This window comes from Seriola lalandi, unplaced genomic scaffold (assembly GCF_002814215.2).
Source record: "Seriola lalandi dorsalis isolate HSWRI2012SDOR001 ecotype SW California unplaced genomic scaffold, Sedor1 jcf7180002054676, whole genome shotgun sequence".
Taxonomy (NCBI): Eukaryota; Metazoa; Chordata; class Actinopteri; order Carangiformes; family Carangidae; genus Seriola; species Seriola lalandi.
Window position 1 is genome coordinate 727144 of NW_019525229.1, and position 21834 is coordinate 748977.

Here is a 21834-nt window from a genome sequence, read left to right on the forward strand (position 1 = left end):
GGTGGGGGGGGAGGGGGGGGTTTCTGTAGAGGCTGTAAAAAAGAGTCGAGACTGATAAGAGAGGATAAAGGTGAGATGCAGATTAATGGAGGAAGAAAGGGGAACCAAAGGAAACAGAAGAAAGGAAGAGTGTCTAAAGCTAGAATGTAGATTTAATTTTACTTCAATTTACATAAAAAGCTGCTTAAAGCTGCATCACTCCGTTTATATAAGCAGTGGGTCAAATGACTTTGTCTAATGTGGAAGGGGTTGCTCATAGTGATTAGCTGACAAAGGATTGTTGTCAGGTTTTGCAGTTCCCTTCTTTGCGGATTATTTCAGCGCCTTTTAGCTCATTGTTTTGGTTTTATCGTGAAATGCTAGTGTCATGATTCACTCTCACGGCTCTCACCGCGTTTCCAAAGAAACCTCTGATACATACACGCTGTACGTGACCTTTCTAGCACTAAGCAGCAAAAAAACAGCAAGCTGTTGAACGTTTTGGTGCCATTAGCAGCTAAAGAGCCAACATGAATGTTTGTCCATATTTGCTGGATGCGTAAATAGGCAACTGTTTGCTAACATGTTATTATGAGGTGATGATAATGTCAAGTTTGTGTTTACAACTTGTTTTGCTGCCCACAAAAAAATCTGTTAATGCTGCTTTGAAATGTGGAAAACCTTTAAATGCATTAAAATGGCCAGACAGAGGAATAATCAATGGGAAATGTTCAAATGAATATTATGCAATGTGGTTTTCCTCTAAATGGGTTGAAAGAAGAGTGAAATCTCTTGAGGGAGGTGTTCAGCCATAGTTTCAGTTCACTTAGTTAAATCTAGACCTCCCTCTGTAACCCATATCCCACTTAAACTGTTCCTTCAGGAGAAATATTGAGACATTATGATTCAAAGATCTCCAGTTAATACAAGAATGAACCAATGTTTTTTAATATGTCAGTCTAAATGTTATTGTTAACAGGTTCAAAATGCAGCTGGGAAATTGTACGATCAATTAAATTAACTTTTATAATTCACATATGCACCACTTGATACACAGTAATATTTTTTGTGGCCCTGACTCTTAATTTTCCCTGATGGTCAAAGATAAAAACCTCTTACAACCTCCAGGTTATAAACACACTTGTGCAGATATTGTGAGTGATAGATAAAAGACAGATAGATATACGAAGGCAACATAGGAGGAGAGTGAAGGTGTCAGGGGAAGATGAATAGGCCCAGGGACAGGCAGTAAATGAGAATGTAGGAGATAGAGAGAGCGGGAGAAAGACGAATGGATAAAGGAGGGGGGCAGAGACAGAAAGACATACACAGACGGAGTCAGGGGAAAGAGAGACAGATGAATCGCTGGGAGAAAAGACAAGAGAGAGAGGAAAGGGCAGGTGCAGGTGGGAAGTGAAGAGAACGGGAGCAAATGATGGCTAGAGGGAGGGAAGTAAAACAAATAGGGCAGGAGGAAGAGAGGGAGGAACACGAGAGTGGCTCACATTTGGTAAGACCAACTGTTGGCACCCTGGGTGGTGAATGGAGGGATGTGAGGAGGGGAAGAGGGGCGAGAGAGAGGAGGAACAAGTGAGGGAGATCGAGAGGTGGGAGATAGAGGAGCGGTAATTTTTCCTGTGCCAGCGGCAGAGTGAGAATTAGGAGGTGTGTGTGTGCGTGTGTGTGTGAGTGAAAACCTTTGGCAATCGGCCGCATGCAGGCTTGGCAGCGGTTGGCATGACGATATATATATCCCACTGCTTAAAGACTCTCACCTTGAGCTGCTAATGTCGGTCAATCAAACCAAAGGTGCCAGTACACACAAAGCAGATTGTCTATATTAGTGAGCACCACCACTAATTACACTCATTCTCTAGCAGCAGCCCACCAGTGGGCCTGCCATACAAACCCTGGCTTGGCAACTGGTCAAACTGGCCCATGGAAAGCGCTGCGTAGGCGTAAGATGCTTCCAGTTACAGGAAACTTCCCCTCAGGGCTCTACAGACCCTGGTGGTGAGGAACGGATCTGGAGGATGAGAACATCTTTATTAGAGGGAAACTTCTGATCGGTGGTTTGATTGGAGATGCTGAGCCATCCACAGCTGAAGTGGTGAAGGAGGTGGAGGTGGGTCACAAATTCTTCACCGTGCTGAATTGACAGCTGAATGACAGCGGAGAGGGAGGACGCTATGAAAGTGTGACAGTTTACAAGTGATGGGCTAAAGGCCAGTGTGTCAGGTCGTGACTGTGGTCAGACAGGGAGGAATAAGACGACTTCAACAGCCTTAAAGCTGCGTTCAGGGGAAAGCAAAGGAAAACTAAATGTCCTGATGTCCAATCCAAACAACATAGACGCTTGTGAAACAGATTTCGCCTGTGCATTATAACATTCTTCAAACAGCTCGGGTCTCCATGGCAGCCCCCTTATTTGACCAGAAAATAAATATCTGATGAGAAGCTTTGAAACATACATGAGAACAGACGAGATGACAGAGAACGAGAGAGGGGAGGAGGATAAAAGAACGAGGGAAGACAACACAAGAGGAGGAAGGACGAGTTCCTGTCACTCATTTATCCGTTTGTCTTCGGCACTGCTTGTTTTTCATCATTTTTTCCAGCCATGATAAAGATGGAGGATGAATGAGGAGTAATCAAGATGAAGTAATGTCTGTCTGTCGGGTTATTTCTCTGCATTTTTGTCCGTCTCTCATTTTTCGCTCGTTCTTTTCATTGTCTTTGAAAATCTTCTTCCCATCCTGCATTTTACTCGCTTTCATCTATTCATTTGTTGTTCTCCATTGACTGAACCATCCTTCATCCTAACATTCATTGGCTTGTTTTTTAATTTCTGTATTCTTTATCTCAATTTCCTTATTTGTTTTCCATCATGAACCCCCTCTTCCTCCACCCATGTCTCCGCACATCTCTGCGCTCTGTGAAAAACTGATGTATAATTGAAAGCCACTAAAAGGGTTTGCGGGAGGGGGAAGAGTGGAACCGGCAGCGCTAACGTTTAAACAACCTTTTCTGAAAGACAACAATAACTTCAGGATAGGGTGGCCATCAGGTATCTTGGTCATTATCACTATGGCAACTGCCTGTTGACAGCCTCAAGTTGAAACACTGTCAAGCTGAAGAGTCTGGGATTGATGATATGTACTGCACACTGTTGTGTACAGATTTATATTTATAAGATGCCAAAAATGCTTTAATACGGTGTCAAGATTTGACTGTTGCCATGTGTCCTTGTTAGTGAAAAGTGGAGAAAATCGATAAACATCAGAAAACAGATTAAGAATCTATAATTGTACTGCAGCTGCAAAGCCAATTAGCATTCAGTTTACAAGTACAGATGAACTGTGAAGATCTGCAAAGTGTCTTAAATTTGAGCTCACTTCTCAAAATAACTGCTGCCTGTTTCTCACGCCCGAGGGACAAAATGAACAGCTGCCTTCTAAATGATGAATTATTATTCCAACGGGCGACAGTAGTCGTCACAGTTCAAGTGATGTTTTCCCGTCTCTTTTTCAAAATTGTGCCATTTTCCAGGGCTGAGCTGTACTTCTTCCTGGGAAGGATGCAAAATGGCTGACAGCACAAGCTATTACATAAACTATTACATAAAGTCAAGTGTTTGGTCAAAGCCCTGACCCATGATGAACGAGCCACATCAAAAAACTCTCAGCTGATTCACAGATTTGTGCGCTCGGATGAGGTCGGGCGATTCCCCTCGGAGGCAAACAGCGCGCCGTGATTCCTCTGTACCCAAAACCCATCACAGAGTCGGGCTGGGGTCCTGATATATTCTTTTCTAACTTTCTGATTGGGCACAAATTACACTTATAGGAGGACGAACTGCGATGTGAAAATGTCAAGAGACTGGGTCTGTCTGTCTCATATGATTGAAGACGTGAGCCTCAACTCTTCAGCTGCACTAAGCCCTCATTCCTGACTCCCTGCACTGTCGGTGCGAATCAAATTCTGTTTCTTTTTTACATGTATAGTAGTATATAAAAGATGTAAATGAAGTGTTCATTGCTGCAAATGTGTGAAGGTTACACGTGCAGTTGATTCACACTTCTGTGCACAATTACAGAGGCCGTTCATCACTAATTCACTTCCATTCACTTATTTTTGGTCATTTCGCATATTTCCTTTAAATTTTAATTTCCACTTCCCCTTCATTTTCTCTTTTGCTCCCTCATGAAAACTGTTAAGTGCAGTCCTTTCCTCACAAGGCGCTCTCCAAGTAACACATCACAGAAAAAAAACACACACACGGGCAGAAAGAGAGGGTAGGGGTATGAAAAAAATCTCAATTAGGGCACATAAATCAGCAGAGACGAGCACATTTTGTTTTCTTACTTTCCTGCTCCAAATAGAAAGAATATATTTAGCAAAATGTGGCACCAGAAATAACACAAATATCTACAGATTACATCCTCTCATGTAAATCCAATGAAGAGTTTTTTTTGTCATCCTGCTGCTACTCCGCTTGAGATTCAAATCTCATCGTTTCTCACCAAAAACCACTTTCTTTCCTTCTTCCTCCTTATCTTCCTCATATTCCCCTTCCATCTCTCTCGCTCTTTTCTCCTTCCTCCCCTTCTTTAGCCATCACTCCTCTCTCTTTCTCTGTCAGCCTTTTCCTTCGTTCTCCCTTCACTCTTTTACATCGGACATTTCTTGCTACTATTTCTTTTCTCATCCTCTCCCCCATCGTTTTTTTCCTCCTCTGTTCCCAGCAGATAACAGTACAGTAGCTGCACTGGATAACAGTGCATCGTGCAGATTTGTGTGTGTTGGGTATATGTGTGTGTGTGTGGGGTAATGTATGCATGATGTCATTTGTGACATAGCTTAATCCTACACAACTTAATACAGATAGGAGGGCATCAGCGTGTGTATGCTATCCGGGGCTGATCTACAGATACACAGATACACTTGAGCATGTTCAATGTATGAGGTGTACAAGCGGCTGTGATGTGTGTGCATTTATTGTACGTCTGTATGTATATGTGTGTGATACTCGTCTTTGTGTTTTGTTGTCTCCGTGGTTTCCATGGAAACCATACATCCTCCATACTATATCGCGCATAAGCATTTCAGAGATTCTAACGCACTCCCTCCCTCCCTTTTCATCCTCGCTCATCTGTCATTCCCCTAACCCTTGTGAGAGTCTAGTTCAGGCAGAAAGCCCAAACACTGGGCTCTCAAAATGTGAAGTGTGTGTGTATGTGTGAAGTTCTCTCAAGTCTCCATCATGGGTTTGCATAGCAACCGATGGGCTGCAGCTGGATTTATGTTCAGCACACAGACGAAGCCTCTTGTGCAGTTCAGTGTAGGGTTTCACACATTAATTGTCTTAGCGTCATTACCATGCCCTAGATGCATGTGGCATACATTATCAGGTCACGCTGTGCATTCAAAATCTCATTTACACTCTTGTTAGCAGTGGCAATATCACAAAATATACATTTGTGAAAACATAACTCGAAAGATATTTAAATCCTGATCAGTTACTTTTTTATTGTTAACAGCAAATAAACATTTACACCCCAGAGTAACCTTGATATGTTCCTTTATCACACGGATGAAAAGTCATTGAGTTTCCATTCAGAAACCTAGCGATTTATTTTGCGTTAAGAACAAACTGAAAGCAGCCTGTGAAATCCTGTCTGCGATACATTTTTATGGATTAAAAGTAACATGTTGAGTTTAATGGAATATCTATTTTCAAAACTCCACCGTTGCCTCTGGAGCTTTTCACTCACATAATCTTTGCAAAAAGATGAACATTTCAGTCTAATTTGGCGCATACTAGAATCTAAAGATGTGAGACGGAGGCCCTGGACATATGAAACCCTTTAATGGAGAACCAGAAAGCTTCATCCGTGTGTTTTCTAACTGACCCGACTATATTGAATTTCCTGTGTGAGAGGCAGGGGAAATCTTATCTTTTCCTCTTCTGCTCTCGCCTCACCTGCTGTTTTTTTTTTTCCTCTCACTTCATTTCCTTGTCCCTTCCTCATCCTATCTTCTTGTCCTCCTTCGCTTACCTTCTCTCTATCACAAACTAATCCTCCTCCTTCCATGACTGATTCTGTCCCTCTTCTTCACCCTCCGCACCTATCCGTCTCTGTCTTCCCACACACACCAGAGATGCTACTGTTATTACTCACCGCAGCTGGAGACCACTTAGCATGGGTGTGTTTGTGTGTGACACAGAGTGTGTGTCTGTGTGTGTGTGTTGTGCGGTTTCTCATTATGCGATCCATAATATCATTAAGAGGGGCAATATCTCACCCCTTAAAAGCGTTTTATCTCGCTCGCCCTCTCTGTTGGCCTCCCTCAAACTGCCTCCACTCAGACAAGAAGAGCTGAATGAACGATTTCTTTCAACCTACTTGCTCCTGTAGATGTGTGTGTGTGTGTGTGTGTGTGTGTGTGTGTGTGTGTGTGTTTGTGTGTGTGTTTGTGTGTGTGCATGCGTGTGTGTGCGCACGACAAAGACAGAAAGATTCAGTGTCTCATATCACTCGATCACACACAGCGCTGCTCTGTTTTTTGCCTTTCTGCGCTTTCTACGATCTTTAAACACTAAAAAGCTGCTGTCTCTCAGAGTCCCACTAACTCCAGTGTTAGCAGTTTTCACGCTGATCTGTGTGACGGTAGATACTGTAGAACTGCATTTTAGTAGAAAGAAACTCAGTTATTTGATTATCGGCGCTACGGTTAATCAGAAAAGTCAAAGTTGTCAGCCTGCAGTTTAACTACATCATCCATATACAGTATCGTCCATTATGTAAAAGCAAGTTAATATCATGGTGTACACTGACCTACAAAGCTAAATCACAGTAACTACATATTTAGCCAAAGTTGTGTGGACACCGGAATATATATTTTTTGACATGTTTATCATATGAAAAGTAATTATGTCATAGAAATGTGAATTATTACATAACAGAGCAAATTTCCCTCTAATGTCTGTCCTCTAACCTCCCTGTCCCACGAGAGACCAGCAGGAGACAGCTAATACTAGAGAGAGCTACGTGATCTTAATCTTCTGACATAGAAGAAAGCTAAATTTACCAAATATGCTTCTCCGTCTTATGTAATTTAAATATTTCGATGATCTGACGTTTTAGAGATCCAGTCTGTTATACCACATAGAATAAGAGATGCAGCAAATGCAAAGATGCAATGCAACGATGAAGATCCAGAGTAAAAACAGAAGACAGACAAAGTTAGCGACTATCTACCAAACATAGCGGAGCTTTCAGAAGTCAAAGATATTTCCCCTCTGGAGCTGGTGGAGAGCAAAAGTTGAGCTACAAGGAGACTCTGCTGCCTCCCTTTTCTACTGTAATCAAATCACTGTAATCCTGTTTGTTGCTGTTGTTGTTGTTGTTGTTGTTGTTGTTTTTGTTGTTGTTATCGTCGTCCTCTGGCGTGCTGATGGTCAGCTGAATGTCTTTGTACTATATGTATGTCCTCATCAGCTCTTCTCCACCTGTCAAGCTTTGTGGCCAGCATTGTTGTTCAAGTTTTACACTTTCAACTTATAATCATTTTTTATGATCTCAATTTTGCTGTGTTGCAGCAATTCTCTCACAACTGTGTGTGTGTGTGTGTGTCTGTGTGTTGTGTGTGTGAGAAGGAGAGATTTAGAGGTGCTGCGAGAAGCAGAAATGGTAAAAGTGGAGTATGTGTATAAATCAACCTCACTCAAGAAAATGAGTTGTTTGCTGCTGACGTTCTCTTAGATACTCTCTCTCTCTCTCTCTCTCTCTCTCTCTCTCTCTCTCTCTCTCTCTCTCTCTCTCACACACACACACACACACACACACACACACACACACACACACACACACACACACACACACACAAACACAGCACCTAAAAATATGGTGGGCAGTCTTTCATTGCCTGAAAACGCACATATGCACACATGCCCATAAACACGGGGCTTCCAGTGGCTGTAAATCAAAAGTCGAACTGGAGCCAAAAGAATATGGAAAGAGATGGAGACAGAGATATAAGGAGAGGCTTTGTCCATTAAGTAATGCAATGAGGTCTCGACTAATCAAATCAAACTGTCGCTCAATCATTCACCTCTGTAAAACTTTAAAGCCTCATGCAAACAAACAAACACACACACACACACACACACACACACACACTGCAGTGATATAAAGCTTTACTATTAAAATAATTTACACCCTCTTGATTCTGTTTGGGGCTTTTCAATCATCACTACCTTTTGTTGACCTTTTTGTCACTCTTTTTTTCTTTCCCTTTCTCTGCCTCTATTTCTGGCAGTGTGAGTTAAATGTTCAGTGAAGTTGGCTCTTGTGTGTGTGTGTGTGTGTGTGTGTGTGTGTGTGTGTGTGTGTGTGTGTGTGTATGTGTGTGTGTGTGTGTCTTGTGTCAGTCTGTTGACAGACCGGGGCACTGAGGCTACTTTCTGACAGAAGAACTTTCTGGGGAGCAGGTGTCAAAAAGTAACAAGGTAAAAATACAGAGAGAGAGGGAGAGAGAGAGAGGTGGAGAGAGGGATGAATCAAAGTGGCAGAGAAGTAATGTGTTGCTTTCAGGACTGTGTCTGTTGGAAGAACAGCCCAAATTCAATACAGTGACAAGTTTGCAGTCTACATGGTTGTGCTTCTATTTTTCAGATGTTTAATATCTGGGATGTTTAAATGTTTTTTTGGACAAATTCAACAGATTTCATAAACTCACAGGAAGCAGCAGTGCAAATCCAATTCAGGAATAATTCTTGTCTGCAATAACACATCTTGTGTTTGACTGGAAACTGTTTGGAGTTTGTAGTTATTAATCAAAGCTGGAAATTCCCATTGTAGCCTACCCAGCTGTGGAGACTTCACCTACTGGGAAAAACACATAAACAAACTCCAGATCACTCAGAACAAGTTAGTCATGGTTGTGCTGGGTGTGAGCTCAAGAGCACATTTTGGCAAATAGCATTTCCAGTAGTAACATCCCCAACAATGTGCAGCTACAACTCAACAACAAGAAAACAGGAAAAACCCGTCCATCTCAAAGAACACCGTCATCATGTCGGGACCAGAGCTAATGTTGACGTTTGTGCTCGGCGAGGTTCAGCGCCAACACAGGCACTGGTAGAATAAGTTAACTTTGCATTCATAAAAATCACGATTTTAGTGGGAATGGTAATCAAAATGATGATGGTGTGATTTTTTTTTGGTTTCCTTACATCTGGATTATTTGATTTATAGACCGTGACATCATAGTCACCACAATACTTCACTGATAACGGATCGTTGTGACACATTCTACCTTTATCAGAAAACTGCAGCTCCTGCGATTTAGATATTGCACTTATGCACATATTGCGATTTCGATAATATTTTTGATTAATTGTTCAGCTCTAGCTTATAGTTAACTTGCAAGTGTAAGCTTACCACTCTGGTCATAATTTGTATGTCATCTTTAACCATTGTAGTGGTACGGCTCTGGATGTCAGTCCACGGCTTTATTCCAGCCTGTAACATCTCAACAACTATTGGACGGGTTGTCATGAAATTTTGCACAGATGTTCTTCATAGTCCCAGAGAATGGGGTCTTTGGTCCCAACTAAAATACTTGGCATCTAAAGCCAGAGCTTCATAAACCATGAAAAGACCCTGGACCCCCTCTGATAGTCCCCAGGATGAGTATTGTTGGCTTGCAAGTCAGGGATGTTGGAGCTTTACTGAATCCATGAGGTTATATTCACACGTATGACTAAAAGAAAAAAGAGAAAGAAAGATTTGGGTTTAGTTGATGAAAAGATAAATGTTTGAGAGAAGAGGAGGAGAAGAGGAAGAAGGGGCTAAAAGAGACCCTAATGAGGGATGAGACAGAGCTGGAGAGAAGAGGGCGCAGATGGGAGTGCTGCTACAGCCAGCACCAACTATGAATAATGAACGCTCTGCAGTCAGTGTGAGAGTATTTGTGTGTGTGTGTGTGTGTGTGTGTTGTCTGCAGTGTGTAAATTGGCCAGATTAGTGCATACATACGTTAATGAATCCCCCAAGTGTTTGGTTGGAACACGTTTTCATGCATGTCTGTGTACATTGAGCTGTTTTGTTTGCGTGTTTCTAATTTGTGTGTATGTGTTATTGTATCAGTAGTGAAGCATGAATGCATGTGGGGGTGGCCGGCTGTCTGTTCATACAATCTGTGTAATGTGTATGATGTGCAACATGGAAAACATTTTGTCCATATCCAGTGTGTGTGTGTGCATGCATGTTCCTTATCATTGTAAATTATATGCAAGGTAAATTGTGATCGTGTGCGTGCGTGCATGCATGCGTGTGTGTGTGTATACGTGTGTGTACATGTGTGCACTTTTGTCCCCCCAAGTGAACACTGTGTATTGAATCGTAACCCTTCACATCTCAGTGAAGTCTATGCATTACTCATACTCCTCTTTCAGCCTCTTTCTGTCTGTCTCCTTCTTTTTCCGTCTTCACTCCTCTTCTCTCTCTCTCTCTCTCTCTCATTCTACTTTATGTTCGTATTTTTTTTCTTTTTTCTCAAACTGTCCTTTCCTGTTAATACACCCGTCAATCTTTCCATTACCGTGATAGCGGTGGCAGATTTACCATCAAAATTCTATTAATCTATAAATTAGTCATTTCTATGAGTTCTTGATTTCAACATACGAGTCCTTGATTTCAGAGGCAGAAAAAAAGTCGACCTCTCATTTCTAGCCAATGAACTTCTGAAATTACTTTTTTGTCAGCTGTAGCTCGGCAGCTACAGTATTTAAGCTAACATTAGCTATTTGCACCTTACTTTTTAATGTTTCCAGTTAATTCACTTTAAATCAAGGCTCAGATAAAATGGTTCTTGAATATGTAAATATATCTAATGTAGTATGATGTGGAAAAATGTAGACATTAGTTACACTTGAGTGTTTTTGGTTTATGAAAGGCTGTAAAGACTTCACACAATGACTCGTTTTCTTTAGAACTCAGCTTTACTGCATATTGTTAGATAAGATAAAAGAAAAATACAGGCAGATGCATGGAAATGATCAAAGCAAAGGAGTTTGCTGTACAATAAAAAACATAATAAATCATAACATATATTTCGTCTCTCTCCTCCCTCTTCCCTAAATGAGTTTGAAGTGTTTTTTCCTTTTGTGTTTCACATTTGACTAAACAACATTTCAATTTCGTTTGCAACATTGTTGAGAGTTGCAGCAGCTCAAGCCGATGTGATGCTAGAAATAGCAAATCCAGACAGTTTTATCCACTGTTGCTGTGACAGCTCACCAATGAAAACAATGTGCTTCTACTTCTCTACACCTCCATCACTCTCTCACCTCCCTCTCTCCATCCTCCCAGGTATGCCCCCCCCCCTCCTGTTTTTCTCTGTTGAACCAAGGCCTATTTACTGCGTCACAATCAACATGGCTGACAGTGAAGCATATGATGACACAACCAGGTGGAAATGAACACTCTCTTCCTCTCTGCCTGTCAGACGCAGACGGAGCGTTGGAATGAGGATTATATACTCTGAGTGAAAAAGGCCAGAAAGAGACCAGCCTGATGAGATTTACATAGAAGCACCGAAAGTTAAAGCCAAATTAACAACTACCAATGTCAAACTGGAGTCAAAATAACATATAGCAATAGTATTACACTGTCGTAGCGTACACTGTACTAGGGCCTTTCCAAAGCACAGGACTGACTAACCTCATCTACCTTATGTACAATGCTGGTGTTTTACATATTCATGCTGTTTACACTACGCATAAACTGCACGTGGCAAGACTAGGGAAAGATTGTGGCTATGATTAATGAACTGTAGTTAAGACATTGTTTGGTTTAGGCAACTAAAATACTTGGTTAAGTATATGAAAACATCATGGTTATGGTTAAAGGTACGCGATAAAATTTTTGTCCACTAGTACTGCTGTGTAGCAGTGTTTTTAAAAGTGGGTCCCTGTTTTACATGCACGCAATCACATGGGTGATACAAAACTCCTCCTGTCATAAACACTTATCCAATGATCACCAGTCGTAGGCGACAGCATGCAAAGAAGCGAAGCAACATGTCGTGCAAAGGCAGTGAAGAAGACAACAAGCTAGCAAACATGGACATAACCATTGCATGATTTAAATTATTCAGAACATCAGCTCTGCAAATGTTTTATGTAGATGGAATAAAGCTTTAGGCATGTGTTGGACTTCAAGGATACCCACAGTGTGTTTTAAGTGAGAAAAGCCCTAGGAAGTGCGAAGTCATAGGAATACTAGGCTGAACTTACAAATGAGCAAATGAGCTTTTCTTCGTGTGATTAATATACATCTTCTGTCTACAAAGTACAGCTGTGCTGCGCAAAGCATTTAATATTGAATTAATATAACAAAGTTCAAATCAAATGATACTCTATCTGTAAATATACTGACACAGGCAATAACAAACACATTATATTACTCAGTCACACTGTGCACACCCTTTTCTCACTTGTTAAGGTTCGGTTGTGGCGTGCATCTCCTCGAAAGTGTTTGCGCTGCATTTTCGGGCCTCTACCCTGGGTGCTCCTAATTGAAAATGTCTCAACAGTGGCTGTGCTGCTGCACATTGCATCACCATCAGCTGGAGGCAAATTAGCAGCCTCATGTGTTGTCTCACTGAGCCTCGTCAACTTGAGCTCGAGCCTTCATCTTTGCAGAGGCTCCTCATCATCTTCTGCAAGAGAAAACAGAGGAGTGCAAATTTAATAATGTTCATTTTTGTGTTCTGCGATGTTGTCCTGTTTGTTACTTATGGTTAGCTAATAAGATACTTTGATAGTAATGAGGCTCATGTAGCACTCCTTACCCGTGTTGCTGTGTTTTCTGTCTGAGCAGCAGAAATTACCTCCTGGCTAATTACAGCCTGATGGAGTGAAACTTTCCCAGTTTTAATAGACTGCGCGAAACACATTTGCTTTTATTATGAAGGGAGGCATAAAACTATAAAGGTTAATTATCTGGAATACACTCAGTCTCATCTTTCACTTCTCTTTTTCACAGGAAGATCATCGAGGTGAAGATTATCGATGATGAAGAGTATGAGAAGAACAAGACCTTCATCATCGAGCTGGGAGAGCCGGTTCTGTTGGAGATAGGACAGAAACATGGTTGGTCTGTCTGCCTGTCTACTTTGTGTGTGTGTGTGTGTGTGTGTGTGTGTGTGTGTGTGTGTGTGTGTGTGTGTGTGTGTGTGTGTGTTGGAGAATATCGAGAATATCAAGAATTCAGGAGCGGGTGCAGGAACAAGCAGACTGTGACAGACAGAATGGAGTCTTTGTTTAACTGCCACCAGAGTCTCAGGCCTCCTGCACACCTGTCTCATATAAACAGGGCGAGACCTGCATTGATTGTCTGAAGCTTTCGATCTAAAACTCAGATTAGCTCTGGAAACATTTTACTTGGACCCACAAAGAACCTGGCTTGGATTTGAAAAGCACCAGGCTCAAGCTGTGAGGTTTTTTTAATATAGCGGCATCCATGGCACATCATGTTGGATCACAGGAAAACAAATAATAACCTATCCCACTCAGTGCTATACACACATAAATATGTTATACAGTACATAAATAGCCAGATGTTGTTCTGAACACTCAGTGCGTACTGGGGATCATAACTGTAAAAATGTCACTGAGCTCAGCAGCAAGAAAAGAGCAGATTGAACAATTTGCAGTTCATTCCTGACTAATGAACAATTTTGATCAAGTTCCTCTCTCAGCTCTGTACTGTCATTTCCCACTTTCTGAATCTGCATCGTTTCCAAAAAGCTTAGAAATCTATCAGTGTGAAACATTTCAGCTCACTCTTCTACGTTTCTCAGTGTGTAGGAAGCTTTACAGGCAGACAGCTAATCTCTGGCAGGTGATCAAGGCTAAAGAGGACCAATGCTGGAAGTCAATAAGTAATTTCTGCAGCTTTGACATTTCTTTTAAAATGGATTTTACTCAAGGTTGAAAGTTTACACGATGGAAAAAGATGAAGAGAAATCTGGAGTAACTTCCCTCGTGTCATATTACTTCAATGAGACATATTCTTTGTACCATTTAGCTTCATTTCTTTTTTTATTCATTTCTCATCCTCATGAATTTCCTCTTAACTGCAGCACTGTGTATTTGCATTTTGGGATATCAACCTCTAAAACAGTGGTTCTCAACCTGTGGGTCAGAGCATATATCTGAGGGTCTAGATGAAGATAAATTCTGGAATTGTTTTTTTGTTTGTTTTAACCTCTAAAAAAAAAATAAAAAAAAAAATCACCGTTTAGTCGAACTGGTCACAACCACACAACCAGCAGACATATGCAAATCATTATGGTGATCCCATAACTTTTCATCTAATGTCATTCTCACATCGAATTTTCAATTTACTCAACTGTACTCTTTGTTTAGAGCTAATTAGCTAATATTAGCACTCAAACACGATAAACAAAGATTGTGGTAAACGTTATACCTGCTACTCATGTTAGCATCGTCATGGTGAGCCTATTAGCATGTTGATGTTAGCATTTAGCTTACAGCGCTTGTCTAAGCAGCCTCACAGAGCCACTGTTGTGGCTGTAGACTGTTTCTCATTAAGTCCCACTGTTGGTCTTTGGAGGTTGTGAACAGCCAAGTGCTTGTTCCAAGTTGTCAATTGCTGTTATTTACCTGCCAGCGTGGAGGTTCAAACCACACCTCTTCCTCGCTAGCGTCTCAACTAAGCAGTAGAAGTTGTTCAAAACAAGGACACGATCCCTTATCAGGTCCCTTCATGTGAACAGTAGTGCTTGTGTTTGATGGAGCCCACAACCACAGCCTGTGATTGAGAGCCAAGTCTCCACGGTGGTCGACAATTGTTTTATCTCCCTCTCTCCCTCTCAACACGCAGACTCACACAGAGACTCTTCCTGGTGGTGTGAGGGTCTGCACTCTAGATGTCAGACATGAAGAGCTGACAGCCCGGGGCATGTTTCATTACACAGAAATATAATTTGTTTTATAACACTATCACAGAGCAAGCAGACTGACATTTTCACACATACACACACACACACACACACACACACACACACACACACACACTGTATAACATACTGTACACAGCTTTTCACTTACAGCAGGTTTGCACTGATAAGAGTTGACTCAATTAATGGCTGTCACTGTGCGTGAAGAGTGAGTGAGGAGACGTATGGAAGAGTTGTTTCATGGGACAAAATTATAAATTCCTTCTGGGTATTCATATTTTTAATAGCATGAGATACTTAATAGCTTGGATTCCCATGTGGCAAATCAGTATTTGAATATTTGCATTTACATGACTGTCTTTCACAGCTGATTGCATACATTTTCTAAAATGAAACCTCAGCAAAACTATTAAAGCCATTCACGCTGCTCTGGTCAAAATCTGACGAATGAAAAAATGGTTCATGATTTGACTTCCAATGGTGTACGAAAGCTCTCAAATCGGCAGATCAATTAAAATAAAAACTTTATGGAGATACTCGGGCAGGATTTGACAAAAAAGTAACATTTACTGCTGTGACGTGCTAAAAACTACAGTGCCTGTGGCCAGTGGAAATCAAGTTTGTTCAAATGTAAAAAAGAAATATATATAATACTGCCAGCTTTCTTCTTTAAATGACACAGTATTTGGCCAATTGTTTATAATCCTGAATGCCATTTTTGCTTTGTGATTGATCTGTCAGTCTTAGACAAACATGCAGTCATCGTGTGACCAATCAAAGCAGTGATCTGAACAGACAGAACTCTCTCTCCATAGCAAATAATAGATGAATGATCCCAATTTTTTGTAATATATTTTATTTTATTTATATTGTAACTTGGGTAAAAAATTGGTCCTACTGATATTATATGAGCAAAAATGTAAAAACTTACAGAGTCACAACCAGAACTGTGAGAGTTTGGACATATTATTCATGAGTGGCTGGTCTCCAGGGATTTGACATTTCAAATGCAAAGGTTATTCAATACAATCCATATAATTAGTGAAGGCAGTAATATACTGTATTTCTGAGTGGTTTTGTAATGATTTAAGTGACTACTGCCAAATAATTCCAAGGGACATGAGAAAAAGATTTCTTTTTTGTCTTATTTTTATGGTTAATAATGCAAAACATGTAAACACGTCTGCATGGAAGCAAAGAAAGCAGACCCCTTTCAACATCAAAGTTGATGCTGATTTTTGTAATAAATCAAATATGACATCTGTGACCTCAGCCTCACCAGAAAACCAACACAAAACACATGGCTGCATTAGGCCCTATCTACCACAGGAAATGAGGCTGACATTTCAAATTAAAAGTGAATATAGTGAGTGATCAATATCCTGGCAGGCTATTTCCTCAGAGGGGTTTCCACAAAAATTGAAAGCTCTGAATAAATTGTAGTTAGTTGCAAAATCCTCAATATCCCTCAAAATAATGAGGAGCCTGACCCAAGTATTCTCAGTGGTAGCTACAGCCCTGCATTAATCATATAAGTGTATAAATGTAGGAGGAAAAAAAAGAAAAGTTCCTATTATTGGATTACTTTAAATTGGTACTGTATAACGTCTGCACAACCGGCCTGCTGACCCATTCATCTCTGTGGTCTCCTAGGCGACTCCAATGAGAACAAGCCGTTGGTGGGAGCAGAGGAGGAAGAGGTGGCTAAGATGGGCTGTCCCAGTCTGGGTGAACACACACAAGTAGAAGTGATCATAGAAGAGTCCTACGAGTTTAAGGTAAGTGTGTGAGTGTGCACGTACTGTATTTTCATTTTAGTTATTATGTGCACGTACAAATGCCTTTTGTGGCTGAATTTCAGAAGGTCCTCAAAATATATCAGCAGATTGTCAGATAGATTTCATATCCCGTTGATATAATGACAACCACCATTTATGCAGCCATTAAGTTAGCTGTGTTAAACATTACCTAAAAATGAAAACGACTTAAAATGCAAATTACACCTAAAATGATTCAAAGTGACTGTCAGCTGCCCCAGTCGGGAGGATGAATGACTCATTTTGTTAGCATGTAATGGACTCTGTAATGAGAGGCATGTCATTTTGATGGGAGACATGCAAAAAACAACAAATAATATATTCAAAGTGAGCTGACATCTTGTTTCAGGACACAAGAGGCCTCATAAGAAGGAATGTTTCTGGCACAGTTGACGATTCATCCAGCAATTTAGAAACCATATTGGCTTAGTTATTTCATAAACATTGTATATTAGAAAGAATGTCTTCTCAAATTTGATCAGTTTGTAATTCAAGCGTGGAGAGACACAACTAGACACAACAAACCAGATCTGTCGGTCTCATTGTTCTCCTTGCATTACTTTGCAAAGTCATGTTATTCTGCTAATTTCCATGTGAGATTGCCTCTATCTATCTATGATTTGTTTATGTCTTTAAACGTAACCAATCATACTGCATTTGTTTGTTTGCAGATTTGATTTGCTCATTTGTCCATTTGTGTCATTGTGTGTGTGTGTGTGTGTGTGCGTATGCAGAGAGCAGTGAATACACTTGTTTGGCGAGCTGAAAAGGTTATCTGTCTTTCTCACTCTTGAGTTTGCCTTTGCACGCAACGCTAGTTCTTCTATCTGCTACAGGGAAATACTAATAATAATGTGCCTATAAATCATTAATTGTCACTGGAATTACTCTAATTGAAACTCCTGATATACAGTATATTTTGTGGGTTTTTTCTTATGTTGCCTTTCACTTATTAGATAGTAAACGATGCAGGGTTTCCTCCTCACAAAGCCCTGTCAGCTGGGTTATGATAATGACTGGTGATGTGATGCTCCATGGCTGCTGCAAGCTGTTTTGCATCAACATCTTTTATTATTCCCCTTCTTTGCTGCTTTAAACGCACAACTCAACCAATCTGCCTGAAGGCTTTTTCCTAGATTTCACTGGGAGCGCCAGCAGAACATGGCATCACAGCCAGTTTCACAGCATCGTATTAATTAGCACATCCTATACTTCAAATTCTCAGTGTTATGAAATACTGACTTTTTTAAATGTATCTTTGAAATGTGGAAACGAATTGAAAGGCTTGAAATCAGCATTTTCTCCTATCTGTGTGGCTGTGGGTGAATTAACATCTTGAGGGTTGTGTCTTCCCACTTCTACCCGGTGTGTGTGCACTTGCATGTTTGCCTTTGTGTGTTTGTGTGTGTGCATATGTGTGTAGAGTACAGTAGATAAGCTGATCAAGAAGACAAACCTGGCCTTGGTGGTGGGAAGCAGCAGCTGGAGGGAACAGTTTGTGAATGCCGTTACTGTCAGTGCAGGTAAAACACTCACTCACACACACACGAACACACACAGGATGTAACGCATCATTTTGATTAATGAACAGTGGTTATGGTTGACATCTTGACATAATTTTGAAAAGATGATGGATGATGAGGGAGAACATTTCCTAAACGTTTGCACCAGCATTTTTATTTTGAAGCTTTTCATGCATTCATTTTAATCTATTCGTAATCTTATTTTTATTCAGGTCTCATTGCTGCCACTGATCCTAATAGCTAGTATATAGAGTATTTTCTTTTTCCATTTCCTCTATTAACCCTACGTGGGAAGAAAATTTTCTCCAATCCTCCTTTGAAGAAATACACTTTTTTGTTTTCTTGACAACAGTTAGATGAGAAAATACTATTATATTAGTTAGCTTGCATTAGCATGAAGACTGGAAACAGTGGAAACATCTAGCTTGTGTCTGTCTAATACTCACTGATAAACACCTCTAGTATCTAGTTTGTTGTCCGTACTCTATGTTAGCTATTTTTTGGTGAACAGTCACCACAGCCGAGTATGAACATGCTAATTAGTAAGCTGTCAGGGTTTTGGCAGGCACATGTCTTTAGAGACTAGAGATAGCTGGATAGCTGTAGTTGAAAGTCAAACTGTTGCCTCTGTCAGATCCGTCAGTCTCACTCGACTTGTCTCCTTTTTTTGTGTGTATCCACTCCCCTGTCTGTTCCTCCTATCAATTGTCTTTTTTTTCACCATCTTCCTCACTTTTAATCTCCTGACGCACCTGAAAGGAGATGACGACGAGGAGGAGAGCGGCGAGGAGCGGCTGCCGTCCTGCTTCGACTACATCATGCACTTCCTCACCGTTTTCTGGAAGGTCCTGTTCGCTTTCGTCCCGCCGACAGAGTACTGGAACGGCTGGGCCTGCTTCATCGTCTCAATATCGCTCATCGGCGTCCTGACAGCGGTCACCGGCGATCTGGCATCTCACTTCGGCTGCACGATAGGACTGAAGGACTCAGTGACCGCGGTGGTGTTTGTGGCGCTGGGAACATCGGTGCCAGGTGAGCCATTATATTAGTAATGTAGTATGAGTCTACACATACAGTAACACAAAAGTCAAACTGAAATTAAAATGTGTTTTTGATAGGGAATGAAACTATATACTTGGTTTTCATTTTGACGTGTGTAAAATTGTGACAAGAAATTAGAAGAAATTTAAACTTTTTAAACAATTTTTCGGCCATGACAGTGCTTCAGTGCTCACCGGTGGATGTAGATTTTTAGTTAACACTGATAATGCTTGCCTGGACACTAAAAGTAGTTGGTAACAGTGTCAATGGACACACATTAACCAACCAACACATTAACCCATAGACCCATGACATGCTCCGATCAGGAAGTTGTAGGCAGGTATCTTTGCTCCCGAGGTAAATGTCCATCCAGGGCATGAAGCTTAAACAGTCATTCCTCAGATACGACCAAAAAACATATCTGCTTTTCAAGAATGGAAAATGATGCACCATAGCCACAGTATTGCAGTTTACTCACACAAAAATTATACAGTAAGTAAACACTAAATCTGAAACAAGATGCAAGCGTTTTCCTTGACACTCGGATTCGAAAGACAAGTGAGTACAAATGAAAGGAGGGACTGATCCTCTCGCTTCCATCTCGGTTCAGTAGCAGTCGCCCTCAGGAAGCAGGCATGAAATCAAAATTGACCCAGCTCCATCACAGCCTTCAGCCTTCAGCCTTCAGCCTGAGCTGGTCTCTGCTTGGAGGGGATGCATCATCCCAGGGCTTTAATTCAATTCACTTTCTCTTTCCTTTCGTCAGCCGTTTTATTGTTGCCTGCCCCTCCATATGATTTATAAAAATCGCTCCTTTGCTACTCTCCCAGGCAATAACTCTGATGCTGTGTGGCGAGGTCTCTGGTCTCTCGTTTGAATCAATTCCCTCAACAGCCATATTATGTTGCGTGTTGGAATTGGAGGCTGTAAATTTGGCTCTGATGTCCATTATCAGTGTGCGTGTCCTGTTGACAAGGCGTGTTGGCTTTTCTTGCTTTTCTGATTCTCTTTTATTCTGCTTTGTTTTGTAGCTTTCGCTCACATTCACTGTTTTCTCTCCGTCTTTTTCCCGTCTTTCTGTCTGTCCCTCCCTCGCACTCTTATATTCCACCTCACTTATCTGTTACACTTGCTCTTGTGCCCTATCCCGGTCAATTTATTATTCTGACTAGGTGCTACCTTACTCCTCGCTTTCTCCCTTTCGTCCTCTTATTGGATGTTGTGTTTTCACTCTCGTATCATCCATCATACCCAGGTGTGCGTGGGTGAAGGTGTGTGCTTGCAGTGCCGAGTCAATGCAAGTTTGTGTGCGTCAAGTCCAGCAGGTCATTATAACTTCCACCGGGAGTGTGTGCTCCCCTGTGGGTATGTGTGTGCGTGCGTGTGTGCGTGCGTGCGTGCGTGTGTGTGTGTGTGTGTGTGTGTGTGTGTGTGTGTGTGTGTGTGCATGATCTCCTTATAAGTTGTTAGAAACATTTATCTTGTCTCTTGTGTCCTCCTCCTCCTCGCTCCCAGCCCTCCTCCAGATTTATAAAAGCATTTCTGCATTATTACATCAGAGACACACTCAAGGATTGTCGGGCCAATTTACACCAGATTTGCAGATTCAGGCAATCAGAGGCAAATGTGGATCAGATGCTTGGTTTGAACGCTGTGAGATACGAAGTGCTTCTGGCTGTTTAAGAGGTTATTTCTAACCACCTGAGCCATTTAGATAGTATCAATGTTTGTTCTTTCATATCTGTGTTGGTGCTGAACACAGAGTCATCCCCATGACACTGGTTAAAATCTTATCTTAAACACTGGTACAGTACATACCTTGACTATTTGATTGGTGACACATTCAAGACACTGCCGGTTCACATACATTTCCTATTTCACATATTTTCTAATTCAATCTTAGTGTTTTTCACACTGAACATGTGCCGATTTAAGTTACGCTTTTTCTGTAAATTGAGAAGAATCTGTGTAGCTCCGTTGCTATGCTAGGGGCAGAGGGTGTGTTTTATTTATGTTATTTACCTAATTTGCAGAGGAGAAACAGGTTAATAACTCATTAAGCTAAGTGCAATAAAAGCTTTCCAACTAGTGTTATAAATTCCACTAACCCCCCCCCCCCCCCCCCCCAACGCACCATTGTCATAAATAGATAGGTGTGAACCCCAGAGCATCACAGTGAGGGCAGGACATCTGTAGTGTAGTCACTGGGGTTAAGCTAGTATGTTGAATAGTTTCTTTACTGGATTAGAAAAGCTGATAAACTTGGTGAATGTACAGTATATGATGCTGTGTGATTCTAAAATCTTCTGTGTTGCCAGCTTTAGTTAGTACAGTGTGTGTACTGTATGTGTGCGGAGGCAGAAACATGCAGTTTCATGACTCAGATTCAAACCCACAATCTCATGTGTCAACACACACAAACTTTTCATTTCTTTTTATTCACCAACAGGATTACAATCCCCCCCCCCCCCCCCCCCCCC

At 41.2% G+C, this 21834-nt stretch overlaps 1 protein-coding gene across 2 annotated transcripts in view; it reads left to right on the forward strand.

Annotated features, from left to right (window-relative positions):
* LOC111666429 (sodium/calcium exchanger 3-like) overlaps positions 1 to 21834 on the forward strand; it is a 99752-nt gene that overhangs the window by 69248 nt on the left and 8670 nt on the right. The window contains exons 12-16 of one of the 2 annotated variants that reach the window (XM_023421764.2): positions 13035 to 13141; positions 16627 to 16751; positions 17525 to 17560; positions 18214 to 18313; positions 19073 to 19345. In XM_023421764.2, the coding sequence (XP_023277532.1) occupies positions 13035 to 13141; positions 16627 to 16751; positions 17525 to 17560; positions 18214 to 18313; positions 19073 to 19345 (641 nt within the window). The remainder of the gene's footprint in view (positions 1 to 13034; positions 13142 to 16626; positions 16752 to 17524; positions 17561 to 18213; positions 18314 to 19072; positions 19346 to 21834) is intronic. The other variant, XM_023421766.2, reaches the window with a different exon arrangement.